This window comes from Thamnophis sirtalis, unplaced genomic scaffold (assembly GCF_051295495.1).
Source record: "Thamnophis sirtalis isolate CommonGarterSnake01/CBP01778 unplaced genomic scaffold, rThaSir2_p1.2 scaffold_14, whole genome shotgun sequence".
Classification (NCBI taxonomy): Eukaryota; Metazoa; Chordata; class Lepidosauria; order Squamata; family Natricidae; genus Thamnophis; species Thamnophis sirtalis.
In genome coordinates, this window is record NW_028261394.1 from 25,929,283 (window position 1) to 25,943,901 (window position 14,619).

At 44.9% G+C, this 14,619-nt stretch overlaps 1 protein-coding gene across 3 annotated transcripts in view; it reads right to left on the reverse strand.

Annotated features, from left to right (window-relative positions):
* PDPR (pyruvate dehydrogenase phosphatase regulatory subunit) overlaps positions 1–14,619 on the reverse strand; it is a 35,375-nt gene that overhangs the window by 4,267 nt on the left and 16,489 nt on the right. For all 3 annotated transcript variants that reach the window (XM_087729571.1, XM_087729570.1, XM_087729569.1), the window contains 7 exons: positions 13,036–13,228; positions 11,981–12,105; positions 8,876–9,031; positions 8,654–8,787; positions 5,965–6,113; positions 3,822–3,934; positions 1,027–1,121 (listed from right to left, as the gene is read on the reverse strand). In XM_087729571.1, coding sequence (XP_087585697.1) covers positions 1,027–1,121; positions 3,822–3,934; positions 5,965–6,113; positions 8,654–8,787; positions 8,876–9,031; positions 11,981–12,105; positions 13,036–13,228 — 965 coding nt within the window. The remainder of the gene's footprint in view (positions 1–1,026; positions 1,122–3,821; positions 3,935–5,964; positions 6,114–8,653; positions 8,788–8,875; positions 9,032–11,980; positions 12,106–13,035; positions 13,229–14,619) is intronic.

Here is a 14,619-nt window from a genome sequence, read left to right on the forward strand (position 1 = left end):
CCTTCCTTCCTTCCTTCCTTCCTTCCTTCCTTCCTTCCTTCCTTCCTTCCCATCCATCCATCCATCCATCCATAGTTTGCAGTGGATAGAAAGCATTATTGCAGTCTGACTCCTGACCAGCTCAAGGTTGATTCCACTTTCCATCCCTCCAAGCTGAGTAAAATGAGGACCCAGATTGTTGGGGGCAATAGGCTGACTCTGTAAATCACTTAAGAGAGCTGTAAAAGCACTTTGAAGTGGTACATAAGTGCTATTCCTTCTTCCTTCCTTCCTTCCTTCCTTCCTTCCTTTCCTCCCTCCCTCCCTCCCTCCTTCCTTCCTGTTAGAATGCACTATTGCAGGATAACTCTGCCCACTCCCAGGAATTCTATTCTCACTAGTTCAAGGTTGACTCTGCCTTCCATCCTTCAGAGGTGGGTAAAATGAGGACCCAGATTGTTGGGGGCAAGAGGCTGACTCTGTAAACCACTTAGAGAGGGCTGTAAAACACTGTAAAGTGGTATATAAGTCTATTGCTACTGTCCTTCCTTCCATCCATCCATCCATGCATCCTTCCATCCATAGTTTGCAGTAGTTAGAATTTAGTATTGCAGTCTGACTCCTGACCGGCTCAAGGTTGATTCCGCTTTCCAACCTTCCAAGCTGGGTAAAATGAGGACCCAGATTGTTGGGGGACAATAGGCTGACTCTGTAAATCACTCAAGAGAGCTGTAAAAGCCCTGTGAAGTGGTATATAAGTCCCAGAGCTGTTGCCATGGCTACTGTCTCCTTTGCACAAAGGGAAAAATGGAAGAGCAGACACAAAAAGCCCCATGAGGGGCATCTTATAACGGAGGCAAGCTGACTTCCGACAAGCAAAGCAAGGGAAGTTACAAATAGCAACCATGGGATTCCTCACTTAAGGACTGCACTGCTTAATGATGATTTTTTTCCTGACCCCCAACTGAAGTCGTAAATTGAGGACTACCTGTAAGCATCTGCATGAGCAGGAAGAAAGTTGCCAAATGAAATGGAAAAGTCCCCTACCTTACAGAAGAGGGAAGGGAAATGCTCAGGTGTCATTGGCGCATACGACAGCTCCGACAGGACATCCATGGCACGTGGGCCAATCAGATTCAAGGCTGGAGGAAAACAAAGGAAAAGAATTCAGCTTCAGGAACCACTGCAGAATAAAATCCTTGCCCCATGACTTCCTTCTTCTTCCCTTTGCAGCTTGTCAGCTCAACACAAACCAGCAAAAGCTGGGAAAGGATCCGGAATCTGAAATTGGATCTCACTTGGGGAAGAGGAGACCACTTCAATGGGACAAGATACCTGGAGACCCTAACACAAGTTCTTGCATCTTTTCCAGCTAAAGGCTTCTCCCATCAGCCTTCCAAAACAAGCGCCCAGCTGTGCCAAGCGCTGATGCCCACGTTGAGCAACTGTCCTCATCCAGCCCTTGGGTTAGGCCTCTGGGATAGGGGAGCAACATCAACTGTCTACCCCATAGCATGGCAGCCAGTTTGGGAGAGCCAGTTTGGTCTAGTGGTTAAGGCACCAGACTAGAAACAAGGAGGTGGTGAATTATAGGGCCATGGTGATGCAGCGGTTAGAGTGCAGTACTGCAGGCTACTTCTGCTGACTGCCTGCAGTTTGGCAGTTCAAAGCTCACCAGGCTCAAGGTTGACTCAGCCTTCCGTCTTTCAAAGGTCGGTAAAATGAGGACCCCGATTGTTGGGGGCAAGAGGCTGACTCTGTAAACCGCTTAGAGAGGGCTGGAAAGCACTGCAAAGTGGTATGTGTCTAAGTGGTATTGCATTTTTTTTCTTTCTTTCTTCCTTCCTTCCTTCCTTCCTCCCTCCCTCCCTCCCTCCCTCCCTTCCTATTAGAATGCAGTATTGCAGGCTAATTCTGATCAGAGTCAGGAGTTCAAATCCCACCAGGCTCCAGGTTGACTCAGCCTTCCATCCTTCTGAGGTGGGTAAAATGAGGACCCAGATTGTTGGGGGCAAGAGGCTGACTCTGTGAACCGCTTAGAGAGGGCTAGGAAGCACAGTGAAACGGTATATAAGTCTAAGGGCTATTGCTAAGTGCTATCGTCCTGCCTTAGGCATAAAAGACAGCAAGTGATTTTGGGCCAGTCACTTTCTTTCAGCCCAACACACCACACAGAGTGGTTGTTGGGGGGCAAATAGGAGGAAGGTCCCTTGAGCGATTTGTAAAAACAACGAACAGAGGAATAAATAAAGGCACCAACTTGGATCTGACGCACTAACCAAGAGACACAAGAAGCCTTGTGTATCTGGCAAAGATTAAAACCTATTTGCCACATTTATGGTTTTTGCTCTGAACAATGTTAAATGTGAAAAGACCCAGGGGAAACCAAGTCATTCCTGCATGCCTGACTTGCTCAGTTTCAGGAACCCAGAGAGCTGGAGCTCCGAGATTCCAACCAGGTGGGCAGGAACACATCGGGACGCTGCCATTCTGGTGGGGACAGGGCCTGGGTGCATTCTTTAGTTTATAGCCCTTTTCCTGGTGCCTCTCTATCCTGTATTTATCTTCTGATTTATCTTTTTTGGGAATGAAAGAAGGGGAGGGCCATCTGTTTTGTCTCTGCTCCGAAGCCTCCAGCAAGCGACGCCTGAGGACTTCTTATCACCTTCTCAGCCTGCGATTCTCAAAACAACTTTGCAGCTGTGGATTGGCTTATTCAACACCAGGCTGAGGGGAGGGGTTTCTAACTGCTTTAACCTAATGCAGGGAATCCTCAGATCCTGCTTCTTTTGTCTTGCTATCACTTTCCTTCAACAAAAGGTTCCTTGTGGAATGGTAATGTGATTCTCAAAATAACTTTGCACCTGTGGATTGGCTTATTCAACACCGGTCTGAGGGGAGGGGTCTCTAACTGCTTTAACCTAATGCAGGGAATCCTCAGATCCTGCTTCTTTTGTCTTGCTATCACTTTCCTTCAACAAAAGGTTCCTTGTGGAATGGTAATGTGATTCTCAAAATAACTTTGCACCTGTGGATTGGCTTATTCAACACCGGTCTGAGGGGAGGGGTCTCTAACTGCTTTAACCTAATGCAGGGAATCCTCAGATCCTGCTTCTTTTGTCTTGCTATCACTTTCCTTCAACAAAAGGTTCCTTGTGGAATGGTAATGTGATTCTCAAAATAACTTTGCACCTGTGGATTGGCTTATTCAACACCGGTCTGAGGGGAGGGGTCTCTAACTGCTTTAACCTAATGCAGGGAATCCTCAGATCCTGCTTCTTTTGTCTTGCTATCACTTTCCTTCAACAAAAGGTTCCTTGTGGAATGGTAATGTGATTCTCAAAATAACTTTGCACCTGTGGATTGGCTTATTCAACACCGGTCTGAGGGGAGGGGTCTCTAACTGCTTTAACCTAATGCAGGGAATCCTCAGATCCTGCTTCTTTTGTCTTGCTATCACTTTCCTTCAACAAAAGGTTCCTTGTGGAATGGTAATGTGATTCTCAAAATAACTTTGCACCTGTGGATTGGCTTATTCAACACCGGTCTGAGGGGAGGGGTCTCTAACTGCTTTAACCTAATGCAGGGAATCCTCAGATCCTGCTTCTTTTGTCTTGCTATCGCTTTCCTTCAATAAAAGGTTCCTTGTGGAATGGTCATTGTTTCAAGAGTTCTGCTTTGTTGAACGGAGAAGGGAGGCAGGCCCTTCACAGTTAGCTTAGGTGTGACATGTCCGAACCCTGCAAACCAAACAGCAGACCAGGCTGCAGAATCTGAGGTTCCCTTGGAGAAGGACCCTCCCTTGATCCAGAGGAGTACCAACAGCTGGCAGCTGCCCTCACCTGTGTATTTCCAGGTTACATCTTCCAAGAAGAGGTTGCTGTTTTCAGGCATATGCTTCTTCAACCAGGCCCAGCAGTGAACCTGCTGGTCTGTGGGGGAAATCATGAAGAAGCTGCAGTAGGAAACACAAGAAACGCATTTAAGCCCAAATGAGACAATTTTTATACAAAGCCTTCGCAAAGATGCCGTCAGATAGCACTTCATTACTTATTCCATCAGGCAGAGTGTCATGCTCAGGATGCTGAAGATGCTGCTCCACCAAAAATCTGTGGAACGTCAGCCTCAGGAGAGAGAAAGATAGGAATCACCTGTAGCTGGTCAAATCAGGTACCACCCGACCATGTGGAACAGTCGGACAATATAAGGCTTCTCAGTCCTCATCCCCAGAGAGGAGAGCAGGGATGTTCTATGAGGCTCCCTCTCTCTCTACTTCTTTCTCTTTCTTTCTTTCATTCCTTCCCTTATCTATCTATCTATCTATCTATCTATCTATCTATCTATCTATCTATCTATCTATCTATCTACCTACCTACCTACCTACCTACCTACCTACCTACCTACCTACCCACCCACCCACCCACCCATCCACCCATCCATCCTACCCATCCATCCATCCTACCCATCCATCCACCCATCTACCTACCTACCTACCATTTCTTAACTGTCCACCTCCCTCGGAAAGGGATTCTTGCCAAGCAAGAGAGCAAATCTCTTGATTAATGACAGCTGACCAGCCTGATATAAGAGGCAATTCTGACCCATGTTCCCTTTGTCAGAAACAACCATCTGATCTCTGGTTCTTGTGTGGCATTCATACAGTTTCTGCTTGTGAAATTCTAGACTGCCTAACAACCCTGATCCATCTCTTGGATCCTTGAACTGATTTTGGACTATTCCTCTGCACTCTTCTTTTAAAAAGCTGACCATTCAAGCAATCATTTATCAGACACTCTGTTTTGATTTGCAGGCTTTGGCTATTGTTATTTCTTGGACATTGAGTAAAATATGAATTACCATAGCAACTCATGTGTGAGTAAGTATTTGGAACCAGAAGGACACAAAGTGTGGCAGCACGGTTTCCAAATAACCTGTTTTATTAAAAAGCATAACTGTTAAGAGTCAGCCAATGAAAATGACCAGTCAGGTGCTCACTATCCAACTCTGATAGCAACAGGTTTCCATGTCATTTAGCAACTTTCTTGCTTGTCTCATTTCTGGAAAGGCATCTTCAATACATTGAGCACATTACATTCTACAGCATTCAGTTCTCTAGGCTTGCACAAGTCCATAGTTATGTATATCACACTATCAAAAGACTGCTTAACCATAGTTTATCAGATAAACCACAGGTAATTGGCCTGACAGGTGACATCACTGATCATGGTTTAAGGAAAAATAACCAGGATCAAACAACGCATTTTGGCTAAGCAATGATAGAAATTCCTGGACTGTCTTCTGAATGTGTTTATATGAAATTAAGTATGGAATGGGGAAAGATCCCTCCCCTTTCTAGTTAAACTCAGGTGATTCAATTTGTTTGTGCCCAATGCTGGAAACAAAATAATACCCCCTCAGACGAATTAGTGATAAAAAAAACTTTGGATTGTGCAGAGATGGACAAATTAACACTGAAATTAAAAGATAAAGAAGAGTTGGAATATTATGAAATTTGGAACAATTGGTACAAATGGCTGCAAAACAAGAATAAAACTAATTAAGCCAAAAAACTATATATAAATATATATAGAACTGTGTATAAAGGTGTGTAAATATAGAAGCGAAATATTATATACATGTACAGGTATGATGACATAACAATGTTGATGTAAGGTGTTGACAGTCAACAGTCAACAATGTTGACTCTAAGGTGTTGTAGAAGGGAAAAAATAATGAAAAAATCTGCTAAACAAAAATAAAATTGTTTGTGCCTGCATCCAAGTGTTATACAGAGACCAAAGCTTCTCTTAAGCCACAATGATGATCTAATAATATTGTGAGCTATGATATAATCCTGCTAATGATGCCACATTGAGTTTACCATTCTGACATCATCACGGCTTTAACCAGATTCCGAGTATGGATCACCAAAGGCTCCACAGGCTGAAGCCAGCGAGTATCCAGGCTGTACCTGGGAGACCTTACCTGCGTTTGTTCAGACGGGCTATGCTGCAGTCATTCTCATACCCTCCGGTGTGATTGAGCATCCCCGTATGCACAATATGCCCAACTGGCACCTCCAGGTCGTTGGAGAAGAGATACTGCAGAACTTCCAAAGCTTGTCCTCCCGTGGACTGCAGCAGGTGGGAGAAGGAACACAAAACATAAGAACAGCTTGACAGATGAGGCCTAGTCACAGCAGACGAATCTGAAGCCTACCAGCTGCCTGCGAGAGGAGATGGAGGCATGGTGTCTCCTGGCACTATTCTGCTGTAGAGGCATTTGGAGCCAAACTGCCCCGACCCAGAGATAACTTGGTCCCTGTCCAGTGCATCCTATTGAACTATTACCATCTGGCAGACAGTACAGGACAATAAAAACAAGGGCAAATTGAAACAAGCAAATTGACTGGAAACCAGAGACATTCCTATTAGGCATAACAACGACTAAATTTAAGAGAGACCTTATATTTTAATCTTGCATAGAATTACAGTGGCTAGGATTGCATTCGCGCAGAGATGGAAGAATAAGTCGACACCCAATGAAGATGAAACAATAAGAAAGATTCTAGACTGCGCTGAGATGGACGAGTTAAATAAAAAAAGTCCAAGGAAAGGAAGAGACAGAGTATTATTTATTATGGGGGAAATGGTACAGGTGGTTGGGGGAAAGAAACAAAGATTAACAATGATAGCCTAAGAAAGATAAAAGTTACAAACCAAGGAAAAGGGTTAAGCAAGCAGAAGGACAAAGATTGTCTGATGTATATAGCGAAAATATAGATAGATAAGTGAAAGATAATGAAATAAGAGGGTTAAAAATGATGAAACTCAATCGAAGTGTATTAGGAGGAAAAATGGTATATATAAAAATGTACTGATTCAAAACTGCTTCAAGAAGGAACATGAAGTTCCGGTGTGTTGTGTAAATTATAGTCTATGTCTTCCTTATTGTGTTCATGTTTTTAAAATTAAAAATTAAAAAGAACAAGGACAAATAGGCTGAAAAACAGCTTCTATCCAAGAGCAGTAACTATGTTGAATTCTACTGGCTAGTGCAATATTAATGCAATATCCGGGGTTTTCAATTTAATTGTATAGAATGTGTGTTTGTGTTTCATTTTTATAGTTATAATGTACACTGAGGATGGCATTTAATTTCATTGTTTGAGGTGCAATGACAATAAACTAAACTAAACTGAACTGAACTGAATTATGAACAATTTAAATAAAAGTTCCACATCCAGAGGAAATCTATTTGTTCCCAGAAACAACAACAAAAAAGGAAGGAGCTAAAACTATGAAAAGTCCTTAACCTTAAATCAAGACTGGCAGTCACAATGTTTGTGTTTTGAGCTTGATTAAAAATCTCCGCCTTCTTGAGGCATAGGCTTCATGTTATACATGTTGCAATTAAAAGTTTTACCCTACCCCAAATTGGTTGCATTTGCAAATGACACTAAGCAATCAAGACTTACGTGCCCCACTGCTTACACTGGCAATACGTTACTAAGCCAAAGGCAAAGTATAAAAACTTATGCCTGAAGTCAGGTCCCTGTGTCAGACCTGCCTCAGCTTGGGCTTCTAAGTAAAAACGATCCTTAGCTCCATTTGCTGAGAAAGGTATAGTTTACTAGAAGTCAAGTGAACTACAGGAGCGTAAAAGCCGGAGCTGAGATTTCACGGCAGACTTTTGCCAGTTACCGTACCTTTTGGACTATAAGACACACTGGAGTGGAAGATGCACCATTATTTTGAAGAGGTAAATTTTAAAAAAAATGTTTTTGCACTCTGCAGGCCTCCCAAACCTGCTGCACGCCTCGTTTTTTGCATACACTCACAAAAAGAAAGGCATGCAGAGCTTCGGGAGGCTTGTAGAGTGCTTCTGGGGGCTGGGGAGGGGTGTAAAAATGAGCAAAAACAGCCCTTTTTTGCTCGTTTTTGCCCTCCTCCCCAGCCCCCAGGAGCACTTTCATTTTTGCAAAGGGGGCGGACTTTCGGGAGGCAAAAAATGCTGCATTCAGTGTATAAGACGCACGCCGATTTTCACCCTCTTTTGGGGGGGGGGAAGGTGCATCTTATATGCCGAAAAATATGGTAACTTTCCTCCCTTGGTCCCTTTTCTCATTGTGTATCTCTCATTGTCCAATCAAGTTTAAAAGAGATGTTTTGGGAACAGTTACTCTACAGGTTGGCGTTCTTCTCCCAGGGAACCGGCCTTGGTTCTCACAGAGGAGAGTTCTCACAGTTCAGTTTATAGCAATAGCAATAGCAGATTTTTATATACCGCTTCATAGGGCTTTCAGCCCTCTCTAAGCGGTTTACAGAGTCAGCATATTGCCCCCAACAACAATCTGGGTCCTCATTTTACCCACCTCGGAAGGATGGAAGGCTGAGTCAACCCTGAGCCGGTGAGATTTGAACCACTGAACTGCTGATCCACTGCTGAACCACTGAACTGCTGAACCACAGTCAGCTGAAGTGGCCTGCAGTACTGCACTCTACCCACTGCGCCACCTCGGCTCCTTTATCTTAGAAATGGCAGAAAAGCTGTTTCCCTTCCAGTTTCCCCCCTTCATGGCAGACTGGCAGGGAGGTGGCGTTTCTGACACCCTACAAACCAACACGGAAAGCTTCCAAAGGAAAAAGAAAGCTCTGGGGGAAGATGCACTTACGCTTATCTCAAACTTGGTGAAAGACGACATGTCAATCACACAGACGGCCTCTTTGCAACACTTGACCTCTGCGCCCACAATGTCAAACCAGTCGGGCTTGTAAAACGTCTTGCTCTGATCCAGAGCCAGCAAATCTGCGGGAGAGGAAGCACAGGACTCAGGATGGGCCCCCAAACGTGGCTCTCAGGTTTCGGGGTGCATTCAGGGGAAAATCATTCTCACCTTTCCCTGGAGGGACAAAGAATTTTGCCCTCTCAAAGCCATGCTTCTCCATCCACCTCGCTCCCTGGGCGTCCAGCCGGTCGTAAAGGGGAGACGTGCGGAGTTGCCGGCCAGTCTGGAAATCCCAGCGGGGAACTTTTAAGTCGTAAATCAGGGCTGGAGAGGGGCCACAGAATCATAGAATCAATGTGCTGGAAGGGACGGAGCACATTATCTTCCCAGTCCTTACAGAATAGCAATGACAATAGCCCTTAGACTAATATACCACTTTCCAGCCCTCTCTAAGTGGCTTACAGTCAGCCTATTTCCCCCAAAATCTGGCTCCTCATTTTACCCACCTCAGAAGGATGGAAGGCTGAGTCAACCGGAAGGAAGGAAGGAAGGAAGGAAGGAAGGAAGGAAGGAAGGAAGGAAGGAGGGAGGGAGGGAGGGAGGGAGGGAGGGAGGGAGGGAGGGAGGGAGGGAGGAAGGAAGGAAGGAAGGAAGGAAGGAAGGGCAATAGTAATAGCAGACTTATATACCGCTTCACGTTGCTTAACAGCCCACTCTGAGTGGTTTACAGAGTCGGCCTATTTGCCCCCAACAATCTGGCTCCTCATTTTACCCACCTCGGAAGGATGGAAGGCTGAGGCAACCTTGAGCTGGTGAGATTCGAACAGCCAAATTGCAGTCAGCCAGCAGAAGTAGCCTGCAGTACTGCATTCTAACCACTGCTCCACCACAGCTCGTAGAATATCCTTTTATAATCCCCCAAACATCCAGATCAAACTTTAACAGAAAAGAAGCCCACCAGGATATCAATCCAAGGTCAAGAGAAGCTCCTGGTAAGGAACTAATTTTGAATTTGGAAAAGTTGTTCCTACTGTTTTCTCTAACACGATCAAATCTGTGGAGTCCTTGATGCTCTCTGAACTTGTTGAACTTTCTTGCAGACATTTCCAGGCCTGACTAGGTAACATCTTCCCAGCATAATGCTCAGCGCTTCAGAGAGCACCAAGAACTCCACAATTCAATCCTGAGCTACCTTTTCTTCTATAGGTATCGTATTTTTCGGAGTATAAGACGCACCGGAGTATAAGACACACCAAGATTTTGAAGACGCAAATTTTTAAAAAAGGTTTTTGCACTCTGCAAGCATCCCAAAAATGGCCCGTTTTCACGAAAATGGGCCCATTTTGTATCAAAAAAAGGGCATGCATACCCTTTAGGAGGCTTGTAGGGTGCTCCTGGGGACTGGGGGGGGGGGGGGAAACGAGCAAAAACCAGTCCATTTTTCACTCATTTTTGCCCTCCCCAGCCCGCAGGAGCACCCTACAAGCCTCCTAAAGGGTATGCATGGCCATTTTTGCAAAGGGGGCGGGATTTCTGGAGGCCAAAAATACTGTATTCGTTGTATAAGATGCACCCCGATTTTCAGCCTCTAAGGGAAAAGGGTGCTTCATACTCCGAAAAATATGTTACTTTTTCATCTCTTACGCCAATTTAGGTAGTCAAGAAGAAAAGCGCAGCATGTCAGATCCCTAAAAGTGATACTGCCATTCAATTGGAAGGAGGGGAGCCTCGGAGTTAAATCCTTAGCTACATCTGAAACAACTGAGTTTTACAACTTTACAACTGGTTTCCTGTCACCAGGAGACTGAAGGTCCCAACATCTCTGGAGGGATGTTTATGGTAGCCATGTGGGATATCTTACTTTGATGTCTAACTAGAGATAGCCATGGGAACGTGTGCTTTATTGACTCCCAGGGCAGAAGAGTTAAGGAAGCATCTTCACACACGTATTGGTCAGAATCTGCATTTGGACAAAGGGAGGGGTCATTATCAGCTTAATCCCATTTGCATGGCCTAAAGGTTTTCAGATGCTGCTCTGCTTCTAATGGTTTCCATCCTGCTTGATTAAAGGTTCCTTTTGAAATAATCCGTTTCAAGAGTCTTTACTTTCTCAAGTTAGGAGAAGAGCCATTACAGTAACCTTTCTTCCTTCCCCTCATTGTGACCTATGGTGTAGCATTACTTTTATAATAAGGTTTCCACTGACTATGTCTACCTTCAAAGGGGAAATTGGAGCCAGGATGTTAAGCTGGTCTGAACAACTGAAAGCCAACTATGGTTAATATGAACCTTCCTAAAAACAGGAGGAGAATGTGATTTCCCCAAGAGGTTCTAAACCACTTAATTCTACGCAAAAGGCCAAGAAGAGTTTTGTTTGCTCTTTCTTAGCAATACATTAATAATGATAAGCAAACATAACACCAATAGCAATAGGCACCTTGGGTGCAATCCCAAAACATCTGGAGCACCACTTGAAAACCATTGGCATTGACAAAATCACCACCAGTCAATTGCAAAAGGCAGTTTTATTCAGAACAGCTTACATCCTTACATCAAGCAACATCATTTTCCTATCCCAGAGCCTTGGGAAGGATGGACGGACGAAAATGCCAAACCCAATTTAAGCATTTGGCTGACTGTGCAGCCAAGGAAAATAATAATTAATTACCATACTTTTCAGAGTATAAAACCCACCTTTTTCTCTCAAAAAAAGAGGGTGAAAATCTAGGTGCGTCTTATCCACTGAATACAACATTTTTGGCCTACCGAAACCCCGCCCCCTTTGCAAAAATGGACTTGCAGAGGGTTTGGGAGGCTTGCAAAATGCTCCTGAGGTTTGGGGAGGGCAAAAATGAGCCGTTTTAGAGCCTCCCAAAGCTCTGCATGCCCCCCCTTTTTTTCTGCAAAAAAACGGCCCGTTTTTCCCTCATTTTTGCCCCACCCCCACCCCCAGCCTCCAGGAGAACTCTACAAGCCTCCCAAAGCTCTGCATGTCCTTTTTTTTGGTGGGGGGGAATGAGGCGTGCAGAGGGTTTGGGAGGCCTGAAGAGTGCAAAAACGTTTTTTAAAAATTTACTTCTTCAAAATCATGGTGAGTCTTATAGTCCGAAAAATACGGTATTTCCACCCATTGAGAAACAGCTTCCAAAGCAGTTCTGAGAGAGCCTCTAACGAATGAACCACCAGCTGCCAAGCCAGGAAACAGGCACAACCCCTCGCCCACCTCCATGAGCTACGTGGCGAGCCCAGGGAACACGAGAGGCAACTACTTACGCATCACTTCCATGACCCGATGACGGAGGAAGGTTCGGCTGCTCTGCAGAGCTCCAAAGCGCTTCAGGTCCAAGGGCCAGATGTTATCGGAGGGGTAGCCATTCACCATCCATTCGGCCAGGTACCTGTTATCAAAAACACACAGAGCTGGAAGGGGCTGTGGAGGCCATCAAGTCCCTCTGTTTGCAGCACAAATTGCATTAAAATGCCCCCCCCCCACAACCAGTAGCTTTTGAATCTCTGAAGATATCCAGAAAACTCATCATTCCAAGTAACAGATTCCAAATCCGACAATGAGAAATGTGAGGAAACCTATAAGAAGAACTCAGAAAAGTAACTCATAAGTCACAACCTGTTGTGGCCCAGCAGGAGCCGTTGGAGCTGCAAACAGACTCCGACAGCGAGGGGCCTTATGAGTCGGCTCTGGAAGTTAAGGACTAGAAAAAATAGCAGTAGCACTTAGACTTATATACTGCTTCACATGCTTTTACAGCCCTCTCTAAGCTGTTTACAGAGTCAGCATATTGCCCCCAACAGTCTGGGTCCTCATTTGACCCATCTCGGAAGGATGGAAGGCTATGTCAACCTTGAGCATGGTGGGATTTGAACTGGTGGCTGTAGGCAGAGTTAGCTTGCAATACTGCATTCTAATAGGAAGGAAGGAAGGAAGGAAGGAAGGAAGGAAGGAAGGAAGGAAGGAAGGAAGGAAGGAAGGAAGGAAGGAAGGAAGGAAGGAAGGAAGGAAGGAAGGAAGGAGCAATAGCCCTTAGACTTATATACCACTTCACAGTGCTTTCCCGCCCTCTCTAGCGGTTTACAGAGTCAGCCTATTTGCCTCCAACAGTCTGGGTCCTCATTTGACCCACCTCAGAAGGACGGAAGGCTGAGTCAACCTTGAGCCTGGTGAGAATCGAACTGCCAAACTGCAGCTGGCAGTCAGCTGAAGTAGCCTGCAGTACTGCACTCTGACCACTGCGCCACCTGGGCTCAAATCATTCTCCTACAGAGAACCCCTCCCCCCCTTTCTTTCCTCCACAGGAAATGAGTCCACTTACTTGCCTGCCCCACCTCCAAAGGATGTACCAGCGGCGTTCATTCCTGCTAGGACGAAGTATCCCTGTATGTTGGGGGATTCTCCCATAATGCACCGCATGTCTGGAGTAAAGGATTCTGGGCAATTCACCAGCTGCACAATCTCCAGGGCCTCCATATCCGGCATCCTCCGCAGCAAGGCACTCAGCAGCGGCTCTAATCCCCCCCAAGAGAGAGCAGACAATGGCAGAGAAAAGAGAGGACACTCCCACCACCCCAAAAGTGCCAGGTCTCCAATAATGACACTTACAGGTGATTCCTTAGAGCAGGGGTGTCCAAACTTGGGAACTTTTAAGACTTGGGGACTTCAACTCCCAGAATTCCCCAGCCAGCTAAGCAAAGCATGTTTCTCGGGCCAGCCTGCTTTCTATAGGTAGTTCTCGACTTACAACAGTTAATTTAGTGATGATTTGAAGTTACAACAGCTTCAAAAATGTGATTTAGAGCCATTTTTCTTTTTCTTTTTTTATTGAAGAGTTTTAATAAATTTTACAAATATTTCCCCTTCCCTCCCCCCACCCCAACCCTCCCCCCCATCCAACCCTCCCTGCCCCCAACTTTCCAGAACAAAATACAGGGTATAAACATTTAACAATCATTCACTAACATAAGCTAACTAACTATAGCATCCTACCTCCTCTTGTACTTTAACTCCGCTTTTATTAAACTGAATTTAGATAAATTGTAACATTCCTTGTTCATTCATAAGCTAATTGAAATTTCTTAGTCAGATATTTTGAATGTAATCAATCCATCTTCTCCATTCCAACTGATAGTTCTCGTTTGAGTGGTCCTTCAAATATGCTGAGATTTTGGCCATCTCTGCTAAATTTACTACTTTTAACGTCCATTCTTGAATAGTAGGCAATTCTTCGTTCTTCCAGTACTGCGCCACCAACAATCTTGCCGCCGTTATTAAGTTCAGAATCAAATTAGTCCCTATAACTGTACAGTCTGTAATTTAGAGCCATTTTTCACACTTGCAACGTCCCCAGGGTCATGTGATCAAAATTGGGATGCTTGGCAACTGAGTAGCATTTTGCAGTGTCCTGAGGTCCCTGGTCCCTTTTTGCGACTTTCTCACAAGCAAAGTCAACCAGATTCACTTAACAACTGCAGGAAAGCCGTACAAGGGGGGCCAATCTCACCTTTAACAAATGTCTCGTTTAGCAATAGAAAGGTTTTGGCTTAATTGCGGTCATAAATCGAGGGCAACCTGTATTCTGCTCGTCATGGTGCCATAAGCAACATGACACCATCTTAAAAGTTGCAGGTAGTCCTTGACTCACAACGGTTCATTCAGTGATGGTTCAAAGTTACAACGGCACTGAAAAAAGTGACTCGTGAAAGTTTTTTCACACTCACAACCTTTTTGCATGCTGCAAAGGTCACGTGATTTACGTGCAAATATTTGGCAACTGGTTCACATTTATGATGGTTGCCGTGTCCCAGGGTTACGTGATCCCCTTTTGTGACCTCCTGACAAGCAAAGTCAATGGGGAAAGGCAGATTCACTTAACCGCGTTGATCTAATCTAACAACTGCAG